This window comes from Cokeromyces recurvatus (assembly GCF_025118155.1).
Source record: "Cokeromyces recurvatus strain NRRL 2243 chromosome Unknown BX663scaffold_14, whole genome shotgun sequence".
Lineage (NCBI taxonomy): Eukaryota > Fungi > Mucoromycota > Mucoromycetes > Mucorales > Mucoraceae > Cokeromyces > Cokeromyces recurvatus.
The window spans coordinates 624,100-642,018 of record NW_026251400.1 but is presented as its reverse complement, the minus strand read 5'-3'; the positions used below and the strand labels follow the sequence as shown (position 1 = coordinate 642,018).

At 32.4% G+C, this 17,919-nt stretch overlaps 7 protein-coding genes across 7 annotated transcripts; 4 read left to right on the top strand and 3 right to left on the bottom strand.

Moving 5' to 3' along the window:
• Window positions 1-10: 10 nt before the first annotated feature.
• Window positions 11-1,062, bottom strand: BX663DRAFT_511384 (uncharacterized protein). The gene is made up of 3 exons (XM_051527882.1): window positions 709-1,062; window positions 394-637; window positions 11-330 (listed from the first exon to the last, which is right to left on the bottom strand). Exons 1-3 carry the CDS (start codon window positions 1,031-1,033, stop codon window positions 54-56), a joined length of 846 nt encoding a protein of 281 aa, XP_051382518.1. The 5' UTR covers window positions 1,034-1,062; the 3' UTR covers window positions 11-53.
• Window positions 1,063-1,826: 764 nt separating this feature from the next.
• On the top strand, window positions 1,827-3,246 carry BX663DRAFT_511380 (uncharacterized protein). Its single transcript, XM_051527881.1, has 4 exons — window positions 1,827-1,927; window positions 2,025-2,171; window positions 2,227-2,358; window positions 2,438-3,246. Exons 1-4 carry the CDS (start codon window positions 1,862-1,864, stop codon window positions 3,149-3,151), a joined length of 1,059 nt encoding a protein of 352 aa, XP_051382517.1. The 5' UTR covers window positions 1,827-1,861; the 3' UTR covers window positions 3,152-3,246.
• Window positions 3,247-3,257: 11 nt separating this feature from the next.
• On the top strand, window positions 3,258-5,199 carry BX663DRAFT_473785 (inosine-5'-monophosphate dehydrogenase). Its single transcript, XM_051524209.1, has 3 exons — window positions 3,258-3,565; window positions 3,641-3,827; window positions 3,910-5,199. The coding sequence occupies exons 1-3, from the start codon at window positions 3,299-3,301 to the stop codon at window positions 5,034-5,036; spliced, it is 1,581 nt and encodes a 526-aa protein (XP_051382516.1). The 5' UTR covers window positions 3,258-3,298; the 3' UTR covers window positions 5,037-5,199.
• Window positions 5,200-5,289: 90 nt separating this feature from the next.
• BX663DRAFT_511378 (P-loop containing nucleoside triphosphate hydrolase protein) lies at window positions 5,290-7,199 on the top strand. Its single transcript, XM_051527880.1, has one exon. It carries the CDS (start codon window positions 5,325-5,327, stop codon window positions 7,104-7,106), a length of 1,782 nt encoding a protein of 593 aa, XP_051382515.1. The 5' UTR covers window positions 5,290-5,324; the 3' UTR covers window positions 7,107-7,199.
• Window positions 7,200-7,308: 109 nt separating this feature from the next.
• BX663DRAFT_486826 (uncharacterized protein) lies at window positions 7,309-8,435 on the bottom strand (the record flags this gene model as incomplete). Its single annotated transcript, XM_051524701.1, has 2 exons — window positions 7,309-8,300; window positions 8,408-8,435. 2 exons carry the CDS (start codon window positions 8,433-8,435, stop codon window positions 7,309-7,311), a joined length of 1,020 nt encoding a protein of 339 aa, XP_051382514.1.
• Window positions 8,436-8,480: 45 nt separating this feature from the next.
• On the bottom strand, window positions 8,481-11,438 carry BX663DRAFT_511374 (uncharacterized protein). Its single transcript, XM_051527879.1, has 6 exons — window positions 11,002-11,438; window positions 10,829-10,921; window positions 10,568-10,771; window positions 10,352-10,493; window positions 9,401-10,284; window positions 8,481-9,287 (listed from the first exon to the last, which is right to left on the bottom strand). The coding sequence occupies exons 1-6, from the start codon at window positions 11,402-11,404 to the stop codon at window positions 8,506-8,508; spliced, it is 2,508 nt and encodes an 835-aa protein (XP_051382513.1). The 5' UTR covers window positions 11,405-11,438; the 3' UTR covers window positions 8,481-8,505.
• A 1,447-nt stretch (window positions 11,439-12,885) lies between these two features.
• BX663DRAFT_511373 (mitochondrial genome maintenance MGM101) lies at window positions 12,886-14,068 on the top strand. Its single transcript, XM_051527878.1, has 3 exons — window positions 12,886-13,375; window positions 13,477-13,866; window positions 13,938-14,068. The coding sequence occupies exons 1-3, from the start codon at window positions 13,174-13,176 to the stop codon at window positions 13,958-13,960; spliced, it is 615 nt and encodes a 204-aa protein (XP_051382512.1). The 5' UTR covers window positions 12,886-13,173; the 3' UTR covers window positions 13,961-14,068.
• The last annotated feature ends 3,851 nt before the right edge of the window (window positions 14,069-17,919 follow it).

The following is a 17,919-nucleotide window of genomic DNA, read 5'->3' as shown; positions in this document are numbered from 1 at the left end:
ATAAAATGCAATAAAATAAGGTCTACTATGTGTATGCAATTCAAACTCCATTTTCAATATTTATTTAAAAAATCATCAATTACTTTACAAAAAGCAATTTGTGAATCTTTTCTAGTAATTGAATGATCACCATTGGGAATAATGTGAGTCTCTTTAATAGCAGAGCATATATTTTGAAATCTCTGCATAACATCTGATTGCTTTTCAACTTTGTTAACATAAAATTCATCGTTTTCGGAATAAATCCAGCATATAGGTCTATTCACGTTTTCATAGAGTTTCTTGATTTCTTCATCAGATAAATCAGTCGAAAACACGTCATCATCACCTCTATAAATTATATATAGATTATTATAATCCCAAATGCTATACATATACACATATAAAGCTTACCCTTTAACAGTGAGTGAGTAAAAACGATTAGCAGTGATAGGTGTTCCAAAAAGACTATCTCTAGGCAGTAATTCTTCTCCTTTACCTTCTCTTCTATAGTTGATAGCCATATCGACATAAAATTGAAAGTTTTCTAGATTGGCTTGAAAATATTCTCGATCAGATACGGGAGCTTGTAAAATATAACTGGCTATATCTTGATTTGTTTTCCCATACTTGTTATGCCAATAGCAATCTTGGCTGCCTATAATAGAAAGCAATAAGATATTTAGTAATAATATATTAGTTTGTTTCCAAATACATATATATATATACCTGTTGAATGCCCAAGAAGTACAATGGTTTTCTTTCCACGATATGTTTTCAAATGATAAACAAGCTTATCAAGCTCTTCAACGTCCGTTTGTAAATTATTTATGCCATATCCTTGATAACTTGAACTTAGTTGAACCTGAATAAGGGACCAACCTTTTTTATCGAGAACTGTTTCAAACAGAGGCTCAAGGAAAGGTACAGCATTGTATCCATCACCTAATCCTCCAATAAATACAACTACTTTATCTCTGTCAATTGAGCCGCACTCAAAAGCCGTTAAACGATCTTCCTCGTCATAAGTAAATAGCTCTCCAGGAAATTTCATCGTATAAATGTAAAATAATAAAAAAAAAAAAAATAAAGGGAAGGAAGAAAAAGAAATAAGAAGGAAAACATGAAGAAGCTCCTTCTCCGTTTTAATATGTATTGTGACTTTCCACATTTGATGTATGATGATCATTTTACTTTAATAAGGTAAATATTTTTATGTGTAATTATTAACTCTATTAATATATGAAAAAATAGGGAGTTATTACACATAGTTAATAACATTAAAATTATAAAAAATAAAGTAAATTCTACACATTTGTATATAAAAAGATACATCTACTGTTCATTCCCATCAATCATTACTTACAGATGCATAGAAAATAATCATTAAGAACTTACTCATGCTCTACTGCATTGTTGTTATTGCCCATTACGAACTTACTTTACATGTCTCAATTTAAAGAACAAATTTCCTCTTAATATCACAAATACAATAAATACAGCAGCTTGACTCTATTCATAAATAAAAAAAAAATACCTCAATATGAAGATTTGATTTGTAAAAGAAAAAAAAATCGTTCAAAGAAAAATAAAACCTAACGTACAAGTTTAATGTAAAAACAAACTAAAAAAACATTTTAATGATGTCTCTTTGCTGCTTTTGTTTTGTTTTTTTTTTCTATTGTTGCATTATTAAAATGAAAGTCGTTTCTATTACAAAATCTGTCATGCTGATTTATGCGTTTTTGCATTAAAATCTACAACCATGAAAGTAAGCCACAATGCAGTCACACCGAGAGCTCCCCTTTACTTTATTTCATTTTATTTCTTTTTTTTTCTTTTTTTTTTAAAAAAAAATAAAATAAAAATAAAGGAGTATAAAATGAGTAGTTTACTGCCTTCAACAACAAAAGTGGACAGCCATTTAGATGATTTGTTTAAGAAATCTGTAATTTTTTTTTTCTATAAAACAAATAGCATTCATACAAATTCTAATTACACACACACACACACACACATACATAAATATATGTATACATATTTAGGCCGGTAAAAGTGAGATAGCTATTAAGCCTATTCTTACAGAGCAACTTGTTGCAAAAGCTACCAAAAAAAATAAGAATCAAGAAAAGAAAGATGGTCAAAGAGCATATTTAGGTTTTAAGAAAGCTAAAGAATTGATTGCTCAAAAGGTAAGTCTTGTTTAATTTACACATTGCTTTTTGTAACTTAGTAGTCCACATATAGAGAAAAGCAGAAGAGGAGGAAGAAAATGAAAAGAAAAAGAAAGTTAAAAAGACATTAACTCCTGAAGAACTTGCTGAAAAGGAATTACGAACTGTTTTTGTTGGTAATTTGACGACCGAATGTATTGAAAAGGTAATAAAATTTGTACTTTTTCTTTTTTTTTTTTTTTGCTTTTTCTTTATCTATAATGGTATCTTATTTGTTCATGTAGGAAGGTTATAAACAATTAAAAGCACGCTTTGCTGAATGTGGTAAAATAGAGTCGATTCGTTTTAGATCTATTGCCTTTGCTCAACCTATGAATCGTAAAGCTGCTTTTCTTGCCAGAAAACTTCATCCTGATAGAGAAGCTTTAAATGCTTATATTGTATTTAAAACAAAGGAGTCTGCTGATGAAGCATGTAAATTAAATGGTATTGTATTTATGGATAAGCATTTACGTGTAGATGGTGCCTCAAAGAGTAAACAACATGACCGTAAACGCTCTGTCTTTTTGGGCGCTTTGCCATTTGACGTTGAGGATGAAGAGCTTTGGGAGTTTTTCAAAGACTGTGGAGAGATCGAATTTGTAAGAGTGATTCGAGATGCAAAGACTAATATTGGTAAAGGCATCGGTTATGTGCAATTTATTGATCGTGATAGTGTTGAGGCAGCATTAGCATTAACTGATAAAAAGTTCCGTAAAAAGACAAAGATTCGCATTCAACGTTGCAAGATACCCGTATCAGAAGGTGGTGTACGAGAAACAAAGAAAACTAAGCAAACAAAAGGCAAAAAGCCATTTGGCAAGTCTAACAAGTCTGGTAAGGCTCTACCAACTGCTAAACGATTTGAAGGTACTCGTGCTGTAAAGGATAATGGTAAAAAGTTCAAAATCGTGAAGACTAGCAAAAAAAGAATCGTTAAAAAGAGCGGCAAAAAATAAGCTGAAACCTTTAACGCAGTTCTCAAAAAAAAATTTTTCTTCCGCCATTTAGAGTCTTAATAAATAAATAAAAAAATTTTTATGTAATTTTCTTCTTTTCTACGTCTTTTTTTAAAAAAAAAATTTTTTTTCTAAACTATCTAAATAATGTCTGTTTTAGATTACAAGAAGGCCAATAGCTACTTAGCCGAATACAAATCTAAGGATGGTTTGTCTGTTGAAAGCCTTATGGACGAACAACTTAGTGGTGGTTTGACTTACAACGATTTCTTGATCCTTCCCGGTTTCATTGATTTCGATGCTAGCAAGGCCTCTCTTGAGTCTCATATCACAAAAAAGATTAGTTTAAAGACCCCCTTCTTATCTTCCCCTATGGATACTGTTACCGAATCCGAAATGGCTATTTCAATGGCCGTAAGTAGTTTACAGTACTGTGTTTAACTTGTATGATTTCATCACTTATAACTTTTTTTTTTGCCAATATATTAGTTAATGGGTGGTATCGGTATTATCCATCACAACTGTTCAGCTGAAGATCAAGCTGCAATGGTTCGTAAAGTAAAGAAGTTTGAAAACGGTTTCATTGTCGATCCTGTTGTCCTTTCTCCTGAACATACAGTCGCAGATGTCAAAGCTATCAAAGAGAAAAAGGGATTCTGTGGTATTCCTATTACAGGTAACACAAAAGTAGTTGTATAAAAAGAAATAATATTTATTGGAGTGGAAAAAGTTAATACTATTATTATGTAAATGGGTAGAAAATGGAAAATTACATGATAAATTAGTTGGTATTGTTACTGCCCGCGATATTCAATTCCATAAGGATGAGACTACTTTACTTAAAGAAGTGATGAGCACAGAATTAGTTGTTGCTAAGAAGGGTATTACTCTTCAAAAGGCTAACGAAATCCTTCGTTCTTCCAAGAAGGGTAAATTGCCTATTGTTGATGAAGAAGGTCGTCTTGTTTCCTTGTTATCTCGCTCTGATCTTCTCAAGAACCTTCACTATCCTTTAGCTTCAAAGTCCTCCGATTCCAAGCAACTTCTCGTTGGTGCAGCCATCGGTACTCGTCCAGATGATAAAGATCGTCTTGCCCTTCTTGTTGAAGCTGGTCTTGATGTTGTTGTTCTTGATTCTTCTCAAGGTAACTCTATTTATCAAATCGAAATGCTTCGCTGGATTAAGCAAACTTTCCCCAACTTGGAAGTCATTGCTGGTAATGTTGTTACCCGTGAGCAAGCTGCTAACTTGATTGAAGCTGGTGCTGATGGTCTCCGTATCGGTATGGGCTCTGGTTCCATCTGTATCACTCAAGAAGTGATGGCCTGTGGCCGCCCTCAGGCTACTGCTGTCTATCGTGTTTCTGAATTTGCTCGTCGCTTTGGTGTTCCTACCATTGCTGATGGTGGCATTGGTAATGTCGGTCACATCGTTAAGGCTTTAGCTTTGGGTGCTAGTGCTGTCATGATGGGTGGTCTTCTTGCAGGTACTAATGAGACACCTGGTGAATACTTTTATCATGAAGGTCAACGTCTTAAGCGTTATCGTGGTATGGGTTCTATCGATGCCATGAATAACACCTCTGGTGGTAAAGATGGTAATGCTGCCACTAAGCGTTACTTCTCTGAAGGTGATAGCGTTAAGGTCGCCCAAGGTGTTGTTGGTAATGTTATTGATAAGGGCTCTGCTCGTAAGTATCTTTCTTATCTTATTACTGGTGTTCAACACTCTTTCCAAGATATTGGCTGTCAATCTGTTACACAATTCCATGAAAATGTCTACAATGGTATTGTTCGTTTTGAAAAGAGAACTGCTGCTGCTCAATTAGAAGGTGGCGTTCATGGCCTTCATTCATTTGAAAAGAAGCTTTTCACTTCTATTTAATTTTTTTTGTATATATTCAATGCATTATCTTTTATTTTTCCTTTTCTCATGTCAATCATAATTCATTAAAAAAAAAACGAACATCTTTGTATAAAACATAAATATGATCAGCTCATTACATTGTGTTATACTATTATTCCTCTTACTGATAAATGGCCCTGAAGAATTCTTTAAGTTTCTTTTTAGCAAATTTTAAACGCCGTATTATAGTTAAGATTTTTTTTTTTACTTTAAAAAAAAAGTGTATTTCTCTCTCTCTCTTCCCTTTTTTTTTTTTTAAAGTAAAAAATGTTCATGTCAACTAATGATAAGGAACGAAAACAACAATATGCTGATATGCTAGCATATCTTCAAAGACAAAGAGAAGCAAATGAGCAAAATAAAAAAGAAAGTGAAGGATCCATAAAGCAATCACTATCTCCACCTGACAAGAAAATCAAGACTACATTATCTGCATCTAAGCCTCGTATGACTAAACCTAAATCCGCCTTGCCTGATTATGTTTTCAATTCAGATAAAACTTGTAATATGTTAGAATTACCTTTAAGACCTGAAGTTGAAATTCGTCCTTACCAACGTGAAGCTCTTGAAGCAATCGTTGATACCTCTGATCCTGATCCTACTAAGCATTTCGCCCGATCAGGTATTATTGTCTTACCTTGTGGTGCTGGTAAGACTTTAACATCTATCTTGGTTGCATGTGCTATACAAAAACCTGTATTAGTTGTTTGTTCTACCATCATTGCTGCGGAACAATTCTGTAAAGAATTTTTACGATTTACGACATTGATGGCATCTAAGACCGGAATGTTTGCCGGTGCTAAAAAATGGCCCTATAATGGGCCCTCTGGTGTTCTTTTTACAACCTATACCATGCTTGTTGAAAATAAGAATCGAACTGCAGACTCTAAGCGTATGAGCAACTTTATTGATAAAACTGAATGGGGGTTAATTATTCTTGATGAGGTGCATTGTGTGCCTGCTAATAATTTTGCTAAAGCTATTTCAAAAATTAAGACTAAAGTTCGTTTGGGCTTAACAGCCACGATGTTACGTGAGGATGAACGTATTGGTGATTTGGAAACATTAGTAGGTCCTACTTTATATCATGCTAAATGGAAAGAGTTGGCAGATAAAGGTTATATTGCAAAAGTTATTTGTACACAAATCGAAGCAGATATGACACCTCATGTACATAAGGCCCATGAAAGCATACAGACACAGGGAGGAGGATTATTAGGTCATGGACATCATCTTAAAAGTTTATTAGCCATTCTTAATCCAAAGAAAATGCAAATCTGTCAACGCCTAATTCAGTATCATGAGTTTAAAGGAGATAAAGTCCTTGTTTATTGTGATCATATTGATGCTCTGAAGTTGTATGCTGAAAAGATAAACCGTCCTTTTATTTATGGTGGTACTCCTACAGAAGAGGCACGCCAGCTTCTAGCTCGTTTTCAAATTGATGTACCTGAAACAGATGAAGAACTCACTTGGAATCAAGTTGCAGCCCGTAGATCACTTAAAGCAAAACAAATTAATACGCTCTTTTTATCCCGTATTGGTGATACTTCCCTTGATTTGCCTGCAGCTACAGTCCTCATTCAAGTCTCTTCTCATTTTGGCTCTCGTCGTCAAGAAGCACAGCGTTTAGGTCGCGTCTTACGTGCTAAAAAAAGAAATGAAAAGGGCTTTTATTCAAGATTTTATACGCTCGTTACAAATGATACACATGAAGTCACATTTTCAGAGAAGCGTCGCCAGTTTTTAGAAGAAGATTGTGGTTATGGATATCAAATTTGGAAAGTGGGTAAAGAAGAAGAAGGCGGATGGGAAGTAGAAGCACATCGTGATAATTCTAGTCCTGATGACGATGAAGTAAAGACTGATCCTCTTACCTGTACTGTCAAAGGGGTTTGTACACGTCCCTATGCCTCTGAAGAAGAAGAAAAGCAATTGATCCACTTTTTAACTAACCTAAAGAATTATCAAGTAGAAGAAGATGAAGAGGAACTTGCTTCTGAACCTGGTAATGTTTCTGGTGCAACTGGTTCAAAGAGAAAGCGATAAATAAATATATATATATATATATATACATGTATATATTTATATAGAGAGGGAGGGAGAAAGAAGGAGAGGTATGCATAAATAATGGTTTTAAATATATAGACTCTTTTTTTTTTTTTTTTTTTTTTTAAAAAAAAAGAAAAAATAACATCAATAAATAAAACTATACACATGTATCTATTATTTTATTTTATATAAAAGTACATTAAATCCATGCATTAATAACAGTCACAAATGGTACTAATGCTTCAAATACATCCATCACTTTATCCATAAATCCTGGACTCACAACTTCTTCATCTGTAAATGATTTAGATACAGCGAATGTACGGAATCTTAATAACTCTATTTCTGGATGATCTTTAGCGATATTTTTAGGCGCAACTTTAAGTTTATCTTCAGTACATAGAACCTCATGACCACATTTACCATCAAAAAGCTCTTTAATAGCATCTGTCGAAAGCGCCTCTCTTAAGAGGTTTCCATCACGAATGATACTCGAGCGCATATTAGCTAATCGTGCTGAATCTGGCTGCCACATACCTGCCGCTACAATAGACTTATTACCGGGTTTTATAGATATAAAATAGCTTGCATCCAAAGACTTACGGCCCGTTCGTGAAAACCCTGCGCTAAGATTTGTCTTGTAAGGGCTTTTATCATTTGAAAATCGTACATCCCGATTCTGACGGTACATAGCTTTACTGCCTTCCTCTAATCGAGTGGAAGGGTCCACCTCATGTAGTTCTGTCATAATCAATCCACAAAAATCCACAAAATCTTTTTTAGCTTTTGCCCATTCCTTAGCTCTTAATCGCATAAAATCTCTGTCATTGTTTTCTGCAAGCTCTGCCAAAAATTCAAGTGTATCAGGTGAAATAGAATCAGCAAATGGACAACCCTTAGGTCGAGGTATAACAATTTTTCCTGGATTGATGTGTTGTTCAGAAATGATTTCAACATTGTTTGTATCATCGTCTTTTTTACTTGCTTTTGATAAAAGTTTTGCTTTGTCATCATTCAAAAGTTCTGTCGATTTTTCTTCATTGTTATTTACTATCTTTGAATGTTCTCTTTTTGTTCGTTTAGCAGGTTTTTTTTTCGAATTGGAAGTTGTGGAATTCTTTTTTGATGATCGACTGTGCGATTCTTGAATGCTCTCAAAGTCGCTATCACTTTCAGATTCATGGTATGAAACTACATTACAGTGTAATTAAAGAAAAATAAAATAAACGTCAATAAATACATAATTTGATCTCAAAGTATCAAAATGATTAACTTGAATGCTCTTCTTAATTTACTACCTTCTTTTCTTTTACGAGCTGATACCATGATTAAAAATTCAATAATGAAAAAAAAAAAGAAAAAAAAAAGAATTAATAATCAATGCTTTAAATTTTTATTATAAAGTAATATTTGTGTAGTGAGCATAGGCTAAGCCTTGTCCACGAATTAATAAGATGGCATTTTCAGGTAAACTATCACGTAAGTTAGTAAAGGCAGGAATCTCCAATTGTGTCCATTCGTCATAAAAGCAACCAAACATTGCCTTTATAGATAAGGTAGAATGATGTTCAATAGCAAAATCAACAGGCTTCTCATAATCATTCACGTAACTAATCAGAGCAGAAATATTATTGTCTTTTATCTCTCTTCCATTTATCCATGCATGCTGAACAGTAGCTTGACTCTCATCATAGTCAAAATGGATACGGCACATTAAACTATTCTTCGATGTAAAAGAGCCAGAGGAAAGGCATACGGTATCGTTACATGTCTTTCTGATTTCAGATAAACTAAATTCATTCAATGTGGAGTTGCTAGCATATTTAGGCAATAAACCAGTTTGATAACTGCAGCGTGTCAAGTATCTTTTAAAGGGTTCACATTGTAAAGTTTGATATTCATAAGGTGGCAGGGTATTCTTTAAGATGGAATGAATAGCTGTAGCCGTAGAAATAAAAACAGTAGATAAAGCATCTCCTGAATTATATTCTTGTTTAAAAACAAGCTTATTAGGAGACCAAGTGGTATTAAAAGGTTGGAGAGACGAACAAACTGTGAAAAGAAAGAGAAATACTATAGCTGTAGCCATAGTGGTTTTACGCTGATTACCGGCAACATAAATCCATGGAATATAGTGTAAAGCAATCAAAATTAGAGGAATACCAAGAAGAATATAAACTATAAAAGATAGATAAGTTTCTATTTATGTTTCTCTTTCACTCTCTCTCTCTCTCTCTCTCTTTTTTTTTTTTTTTTTTTTTTTTTTTTTTTTTTTTTTAAGACAAATTTACCAACAATTTCAGGAGTACCATCAGCAGTAGAATGACGCATGGCATCCATTACTAGGAACTCTAGTTCTAACAAGAAAATAAAAGGAACAATTGTCTGAGTGAAAAAGATTAAAGCAGAACGAATCTTCTGTGTAGGAGGTAGTAAGAAATGAGTTAAAGCAGCTAAAGAGTTAAATAATAATATATAGAAAACAAAATATAAACTAGCAATTCCTTTACTACCAGCAAAAGAAGCAGCTACAACTAAGATCCACCAAAATGAGATTAGCCCATACCAAATTGCATTAGTATTAGCAAGCAATTGTTTGAATTTAACAGGAAGGATTAATTGTGATACTTGAATACCAAGAAAAGCTGCAACAAATGTATATAAAGCAGCACCGTAAACGTCGCCGTAAGTCATAGAAGGATTGATTTTAGTCATTAAAAAGACAGCAATGGCACCAAATATAAGAGCTAACACGATAGCAGCAATTATAGCAGCTAAACCCTGAATAATAAGACTTGTCTTTCGTTTAATGATTGAGGAAATGGTTTCGCGATTGTCCTTATTTTTTGAAATCAAGTAAAAAGCAATGATGGGTATACTTAAAAGAGCTAATATATTCATCAACTGATATGTGACAAAACTATAAACGAATACAGTGCGTCCTAAAATGTCGAAATAAATGAAAGATTCTTGTTCTTTTGAAGTATATAATAAAGTATCACTATTGGCAATAGATCTAGTAGCGCCTAAAGCCATTTGACCCATATATTGTAGTGCTTCAGGGGTGGTATGATTTAAATCATCAAGAGGAGTATGATAATGAGAACGAGGTGTATAAAAAGCAATATCTAGACCAGGAACGCCCTGCTCAGTAAACACTGAATAGTCTGTATCACTTATTTATAAATGCAAATTGAATAATCTTTTCTTTTTTTTTAATGTTTTAAATATACTAACTATACCTTTTAATAAGTTGTGCCTTGAACATATCATTCCCTAAGGGAGAACCATGCTTAAATGTAGCAGGAGAATTAGCTAGATTCCTGACAGCATCCAGGTTAGAGCATCTAAACATGATAGCCCTACCACCAGCACCAGCACCCTCTGTAACAAATTCATATTACAATTAGAAAATGTTTTCATGTACATTTCTTTTTAGTTAAAAAAAATAATAATACCCAAATTGATAAATAACTTAACAGAACGATACCAAGGATGATTTAAAAATGCTTTTGCACCAATAAGGCCACCTTCTTCGAAATTATTCAACAAAAAAATAATAGTATGACGAGGTGGATTATCTATAAAGTAACGCAATAATTCAAGAGTAGTAACAACACCCATACCGTTGTCTGTTACACCATAACTAGTGGGAACACTATCTAAATATGTTACTTCAACACATATACTACTTCCTTATGAATTTACGAATAAATTACCATAATGCGCATTTATTAATAAAGCATCTTCTTTTCCAGATTGACCATGCAAACGAACAATAACATTTCGTGACTTTACATACCATTGCTCATCTTAAAAAAAAAAAAAAAAGAGTGATATATTTTAGGATACAAATATATATACATCGATATATAAAACAGCTTTCTCTTACTGGGTGTGAACCAGTCGTGCTTAATTATATCAATTGAAGGATCATCAGCAATGACATCCATTTTTAAACCACGTTCGATAGCAACCTTTTGAAGATCTAAAGCGACAGAAGCAATCCAGTCTCTCATTACTGCGTTTTCACGAGTGTTAGCAGAGTGTGGAGCTGTAAAATGACTCAAATATTCATCATATGCATGCATTCCCGGAAAATCGTCTAGCGCCTTTGCTTGTGCATCAGATAATGGTGTAGGTAAAACATTTCGATAATAATTAATAAAGTAAGAAAATAAGAACAAAAATCCAAATGCCATGCCATAAACATGATATGTTCTTTTATAATTCGAATCTGTAGAAGACTTGGAAGAACGTATTAAAGGAGTACGTTCATTATTATTTATATTCATTTCTTAAAGTAAAAATACAAAACATAAAAAAAAAGGAAAAGAAAAGAACTATAAATATGAATAAAAATAATTTTTATCTTTGCTTAATTTTATTATAAATATGCTATTTTTGGTTACCCGGGAAAATTTCATTCCCTTTTTTTACAGATCAAAACTTTAATGCGGCCATCCATTTTTAATCTCCGATATCATACGCCTATTTTTTGAAATATAGCCCATAATGACGATAGTTACTCTCCCTTTTATGAGTATATATCTACTATAATGAATCTTTTTTTCCAGTTTTGTCCAAGCCTCATTTCTTATTGTTTGTGAATAAAAGCTCACTTCATTAATAAAAGTATAAAGTTACTGTAAATCAACGCATGTAGATTTCTCATGATTTATAATGTTACATTATAGCTCAATAGCTCTTACCCTTACATATTTTACGCTATTTCTAATATTGTTTAACTTTTCTTGATTGTATATTTATGTAAGCTACGTATGTAAATAGCTAAATCTTTTATTTCATACGTGTATATATAAGTGTGTGTGTGTGTGTGTGTGTGTGTAATTTTTCTTTTGCAACTACTAGCATATTTAGGGAACATTTTTAATATAAGCTTCCTCGAGATATAGTTCTACTGCATCTATCAACCTTTTTTTTTTCAAGCCCATATATCATGTTTTTTTTTATAAATAACATAAGCTTCATATGCTATTGTCTTTAGAAAAAAAAATAAGCCTTCCCTTTAAATAACGTAAATCCTCCATTACATTCGGTTCTAATTAAGTTACTCCATATTTTTGTTCAGTTTCTTCATTTAAATAAATCCCTTTTAATATAATATTGAGTTTAGTTGCAATATCTTATATTTCAATTATTGTGAATTGGTATTTAATTTCAAAGTTAGTTATAATATATTTACCACAAAGCCTATCTCATCAGATGAACTGCAATCTATGAGTAAGGGGGTGTAAATAAAATAATTCGGCCATTGGAGTTAATTGCCCTCTCTTTAACCCCTCCCCTCCCCCAAATTAATAAAAAGTTTTAGACAAACACTATTAAAGAACAGATGCTTAACCGTTTGATATACTTCTTCATAATGTATGAATTTAAGAATGTTGTACACTTCATTTGATAATGCAAAGGTATTACTCGGGCACTACTAATACTCTTTTACTTTCTCTCTGTTTTCAGATAGTCTTGTATAAATACTCATCATTTAAAATTATATCCCGAATAATTGCTTAATTTTATCAACTTTTTGATATCTTTTATGATTTTATATTTACTTTTGTTCTAATGTCTTAATAGAAATATCACTGATATCCTATAGTTTATTTTTTTATTTTTTTACTACAGGCCAACAGCAGAAATAGATACTACTAGAATTATCAATGTACTTATTTTTTTTTTCGATATGATTATAATTATTTACTGTGACCATTTTTCATTTAAAAAACGGCAACAAAAACCCAGTTTAATCCGCAGTGGTTTTTCTCTTATTTTTACCAAATATTAAAAGGGGACCATGCAAGTATTTACTGGTTTAAGAAGAGTTGCAATAAAACAGCCAGTTCAATCTCAATGGGTAAAGTACAATTGAGGTTTTATATATACAAGAAACTTATATTTTATTATTTATTTTATTATTATTTTAAAGATTCGAGCTGTGAGTACTACACGTTTTGTCAAACTTAATGGAAATAATATTACTGCGAATAAGGTCAAAAAGGAAGAGCCAAATGTAGAAAAAGATAATTCTAAAGAAAAAGAAGTGATGCCATCAAATTCGATCATGACACAAGCTGATCATTTTCCAACTACAAAACAATTTGATGCACCGCTTGATGTACAATCACAAGAAGGACAACAGAATTGGTCTTCATCCTTTTATGGTCTTTCAACAGAAAGATTTCCTGAAGAAGTTACTAACATTTTGCTTCAACCTATTAATCATGAAGATGTTGAAATTAAGCCAGGTATATATTAAATGCGAGTAATTAAAAAAGATAAGAAAAGAGATAAGAAAAAGAAAGAAAGAAAAAAAAAGAAATACATTTAATAATTAAATCTGTTTTAGACGGTTTGCTTTATTTGCCTGAAATTAAATATAGACGTATTCTGAATAAAGCTTTTGGGCCAGGAGGATGGGGGTTAGCACCTCGTGGAGAACATACTATATCACCAAAAAATATATCACGTGAATATGCATTAATTTGTAGTGGACGTTTTGTTTCACAAGCAAGAGGAGAACAAGATTTCTTTGATATATCTGGATTACCAACTGCTTCTGAAGGCTGTAAAAGTAATGCATTAATGCGTTGCTGTAAAGATCTCGGTATTGCTTCTGAATTATGGGATCCAGCATTTATTCGTAAATTTAAAAAAAAATATTGTGTTGAAGTATGGGCAGAACATGTTACTACAAAGAAGAAGAAGAAGTTATGGAGAAAGAAAGATGATACATTAGGTAAGTTTAACTCTATTATTTTGAATGAAATAGATTTTTTTTTTGTATTAATAGAATAATATCATATATAGATTACCCTTATAAAGAAGTATGATGATATCTATAGCAGCACATGATATAATAGATTGTACATGTATATGCTGTATATATATTACTTTTTCTTTTTCTTCTTTCTCTCTTTATCTTTTCTTTTTAGCATTATTTATTAATATACAATAAATATCAAAACAAAAATGGCCCTACATTCTATTATTTTATTTTTAATATTTCTTAAATTTGTTACATCCTATTTAAAAGAGGAACAGCAAGAGAATAAAAGGAGAATGATTGCTGTTGATAACATGACTGCCACTACTACTACTGCGACAGCTACTTATTATCATCACTCAATATCAACACCAAATATCAAAGTAAAATAGCAGGGCTATATGGATATTAAATATTCAGTTTACTGTTATATTCTATTCTTTACAGAGCGTGCACCTATACGATTTTTATGTATATGCATATATGACGCTGTATAGGTCATCATCTCTTACTCCAATATTACAAGATATCACATGTCAGTATCATGCATATCACGATGTTCTTATTTATTTACACACATATACATAAGATCATGCCTATTGTAAAGTACTTTATCAATTAATAAAAATAATTTATGTATCCACTTAATATATAATTAAGAAAGACGGGAGGGAGGAAGGGAAAGAAAGAAAGAAGGATGTGTTAATGGGCTTACATGTTTGTATATTTAAAGTTGTACAGAGGACAGAACACAGGGACAGTAATAAAGCAGAGAGAAGACAAAGCTGTATATAGTTTTAATAGATTGTATCATGAAATAAAGATTTCAAAATGTAATCAGTATAACATGCATTATATATACGTTTATATATGTGTGTATGCTTGTATATACATACATACATACATACATATATATATATATATATATATATACTATGTATTATGCTTTTTTTATTTATTTATTTATTCAGTTTGATTATGTAATTAAAGATTTAAAAAGTGGCCCTTCATGAATTACATAATACAGCATTTACACGTGATAATGATATACATTTTAGTATATATTAAAACATGACTAAACTTACCAGTAATCAACTTGAATCATCTATTTAAGTAGTTATTATTATCAACTGATTAGACACGATGATCTTGAGTATTTATACATGTATTATTCAATGTTAAAGAAATATTCGAACCATTTGATTTGATAAATACTGTATTAATGTTTTGTTGTAAAAGTGCTGATTTATGCGCGAGACCACCAGATTTAATAGGAACATCGGGGTACGGGAAGAAAACTTCATTGGGTAATTCATTATTGTAGAGGTAGTATTTTAGAGGTGTAGGATTGGAATTCACAATAACGCACTTTTTAGGGTTCCATCTGTAACCTAAAGAAAAGCTGTGTTCTTCGCATTTGGAAAAAAGGGACTGTATGGAATCAGCATCAGCAACGAGAACAACATCATCTGTATATAATAGGCAATTTAACTTTGACGCCACATGGGAAGGATCATTAAAGTCTGTTTCAAAGGGAAGTGCTGGTCGTAAGAAATTTGGAAGACTATTAATATATACTGATTATAAGTAAGGCGATAAGACAGAGCCTTGGAGAACGCCTGTTTTTGGATGGAAACGGGAGAATGTATGGTTACCAAGAATCACTTTGACAGAAACTTCTTTAAACATATTATATAAGAGGGCTAAAAGAGGTGTTGAGACACTTGAAGAAAGCTCGTCCCAAATGATACTTTGATCAACCGTATCATAAGCTGATTTTATATCGAGAAAGGCTAGTACTGGATTGTAACGTAAATATTTACGATGATATAATTGACATAATTCAGTTAGGCAAAGTACTTGGTCAAGCGATCCTCTAGCTTCACGGAAACCCCCCTGAGCTACATCCAGTGTGGGACCAGTGTTAATTAGTTCAGATTGCATGCATTTTTCTAGAATTTTACGGATTATTGAGGTCAAACTAATTGGTCGATAATTGCCCGGGCCAGATGTGTCACATTTTTTATGGATTGGGACTATCTAGCTAATGCACCATAGTTGGGGTGTGTATGACCATTGCCAGCATAACTGGAAAAGATAAAGAAGAATTGAAGAAATAATATTTACAAGTGGTTGAACCATTTCGCTTGTAATATGGTCAACGCCAGGTGCTTTATTTTGTGGAAGATCTAAGATTACTGATTTAATTTCATCTAAGTTAAATGGACAGTCAGCTGAAATAAAAGACGTTTGAAATGGTTAATGAGTAGATATACAATGAGAAATCGATATACATTCTTGTCATGGAACATTGAGTAAAAAGGTACCTGATAATGTCCGCTTTAGATGGTCTGCCATTAATTCAGCGGCTTTTTGCGGTCCATCTATGACAGAGAAAACAGGTTTAATTAAACGATTTTTTCATATTCGTGAAAACTTAGCTATGGCCTTTGTGTATTCGCCTTTCTTCATTTTGTCACAGGAAAGCCGCCAAGTTTCTCTTCTCCGCTGGATAATCATTCTTCGTAGTTTCGCCTTGACTTCTTGATGAAGTAACCAGTATTTAAGACAGTTAAGACCATTCGCCTTTCTCCATTTTCGATAGTAAATCTCTTTTGTTTTAAATGTTTCCGTCATTTCTGATGCCCAGAACTCTTTTGAATGTGAATTGGACGAATATGTCTTTTGTTTACCACAGACAGTATTAAGTGATACATATAGAGTGTCCAGTAATGTGGTGTTGATATGTTCAATATACTTCTGAGCATCATTTCTTTGAAGTGAAAAAGAGGGCAATGGTGATAGAATAAGGTTCAAGTGTTCTTTAAAAACGCTATGGTATGTTTCTCTCGTCTTCTCTTTTTTAAGCTTTTTGGTGTTCCAAAGTTTCCGTGAGTCTGGTACTGAGTACATATTATTAGGAATATATGATGGTGTTTGAAAAGAGAAGGTTAAGAGTTTATGAGTTGATTCTAATGAAAAATCATCTCTAACTACTATCGTCGGAGAAGTCAGGTCCATTGTACTCAGAAAGTAGTCAACAATACTATTTCAGGAGTAGCTATATGAAGTGGGTACACCATACGCAATTCGCTGATTCCAACTTATAAGTTCGTTAGATTGAATCCAGTTATATATGAGTCGACCTTTATGATTTTCTCTAGTGTCACCGGTGTAACTGCCCATTCTAGCATTGAAGTCTCCACAGATGATAGCTTCAGTTGTGTTATTATAATTAAGAGGTAGTAATTCCAGAATTTCTGATAGTTCATCATCATTTAGTTTAGGAGGAATGTAAAGACAGTGTATTAAAATTTTAGCAGATATAACTACGAATAACGTATACTTAGCTAATATAGGATTTTCATGTTGGATATGGTAAATGTGTTGTTTAAAAATAGGATTTATTAGAAGGAAAACACCAAGATGACCACGGCTTCTGTGGTACATTGAATTAAGGTTGGCCTTAAGTATGAAACTGTTTACATGTTGTGGGATATTTGTTTGGTGGTAAAAGCAAGGTTTCTGTAATAAAAAGGAGTGATGAGTTTTCAACGATTTTTAATATAAGTTGTATAGCTTGTTTTGGAAGTCCAGTAGCATTAAATAATGTTATTAACATGTTGGCCATTAATGTTGAGTGTTGTCAGGGCTGGTTGCTTTGGCTGGAGTATCTTCAGGGGTAGTATCCATGATATCCTCATCCGTATCAAAAATATCCTCTGTGTTATAGAACAAGCTCTGAATATAAGCGTAAGTCATATTATAGTAGATGAATTACATAATAAAGGATAAACTATAAGCCTGCATATGAAATAAAACTCTGTATATAACATCTTGTAAATAATATAAAACTTATTGACGTCCAATCGTCTAGATGTATCAATTATAAGACATCGTATCATTTCTACATATTTATTTTTATAATCTTGACAAAGGAGTTAGGTCGTCTTTGATCCACTAAAATAGACATCAGGAACCTATATACCCAGATCAAACGATTTAAATCTTAAATCAGATTATTAC

Bases quoted from the DNA above. Each gene is read 5' to 3' on its own strand.
- BX663DRAFT_511384 (XM_051527882.1), bottom strand. From the start codon at position 1,033: ATGAAATTTCCTGGAGAGCTATTTACTTATGACGAGGAAGATCGTTTA. The intron at 638-708 runs GTATATATATAT...TTTCTATTATAG, and splicing joins ACTTCTTGGGCATTCAACAG to GCAGCCAAGATTGCTATTGG. The intron at 331-393 runs GTAAGCTTTATA...TATAATTTATAG, and splicing joins TACTCACTCACTGTTAAAGG to AGGTGATGATGACGTGTTTT.
- BX663DRAFT_511380 (XM_051527881.1), top strand. From the start codon at position 1,862: ATGAGTAGTTTACTGCCTTCAACAACAAAAGTGGACAGCCATTTAGAT. The intron at 2,172-2,226 runs GTAAGTCTTGTT...GTCCACATATAG, and splicing joins AAGAATTGATTGCTCAAAAG to AGAAAAGCAGAAGAGGAGGA. The intron at 2,359-2,437 runs GTAATAAAATTT...TTGTTCATGTAG, and splicing joins CGACCGAATGTATTGAAAAG to GAAGGTTATAAACAATTAAA.
- BX663DRAFT_473785 (XM_051524209.1), top strand. From the start codon at position 3,299: ATGTCTGTTTTAGATTACAAGAAGGCCAATAGCTACTTAGCCGAATAC. The intron at 3,566-3,640 runs GTAAGTAGTTTA...CCAATATATTAG, and splicing joins AAATGGCTATTTCAATGGCC to TTAATGGGTGGTATCGGTAT. The intron at 3,828-3,909 runs GTAACACAAAAG...GTAAATGGGTAG, and splicing joins CTGTGGTATTCCTATTACAG to AAAATGGAAAATTACATGAT.
- BX663DRAFT_511378 (XM_051527880.1), top strand. From the start codon at position 5,325: ATGTTCATGTCAACTAATGATAAGGAACGAAAACAACAATATGCTGAT.
- BX663DRAFT_511374 (XM_051527879.1), bottom strand. From the start codon at position 11,404: ATGAATATAAATAATAATGAACGTACTCCTTTAATACGTTCTTCCAAG. The intron at 10,922-11,001 runs GTAAGAGAAAGC...TTTTTTTTTAAG, and splicing joins GCACGACTGGTTCACACCCA to ATGAGCAATGGTATGTAAAG. The intron at 10,494-10,567 runs GTATTATTATTT...AATTTGTTACAG, and splicing joins TAAGTTATTTATCAATTTGG to AGGGTGCTGGTGCTGGTGGT.
- BX663DRAFT_511373 (XM_051527878.1), top strand. From the start codon at position 13,174: ATGCCATCAAATTCGATCATGACACAAGCTGATCATTTTCCAACTACA. The intron at 13,376-13,476 runs GTATATATTAAA...AATCTGTTTTAG, and splicing joins AGATGTTGAAATTAAGCCAG to ACGGTTTGCTTTATTTGCCT. The intron at 13,867-13,937 runs GTAAGTTTAACT...TATCATATATAG, and splicing joins AAAGAAAGATGATACATTAG to ATTACCCTTATAAAGAAGTA.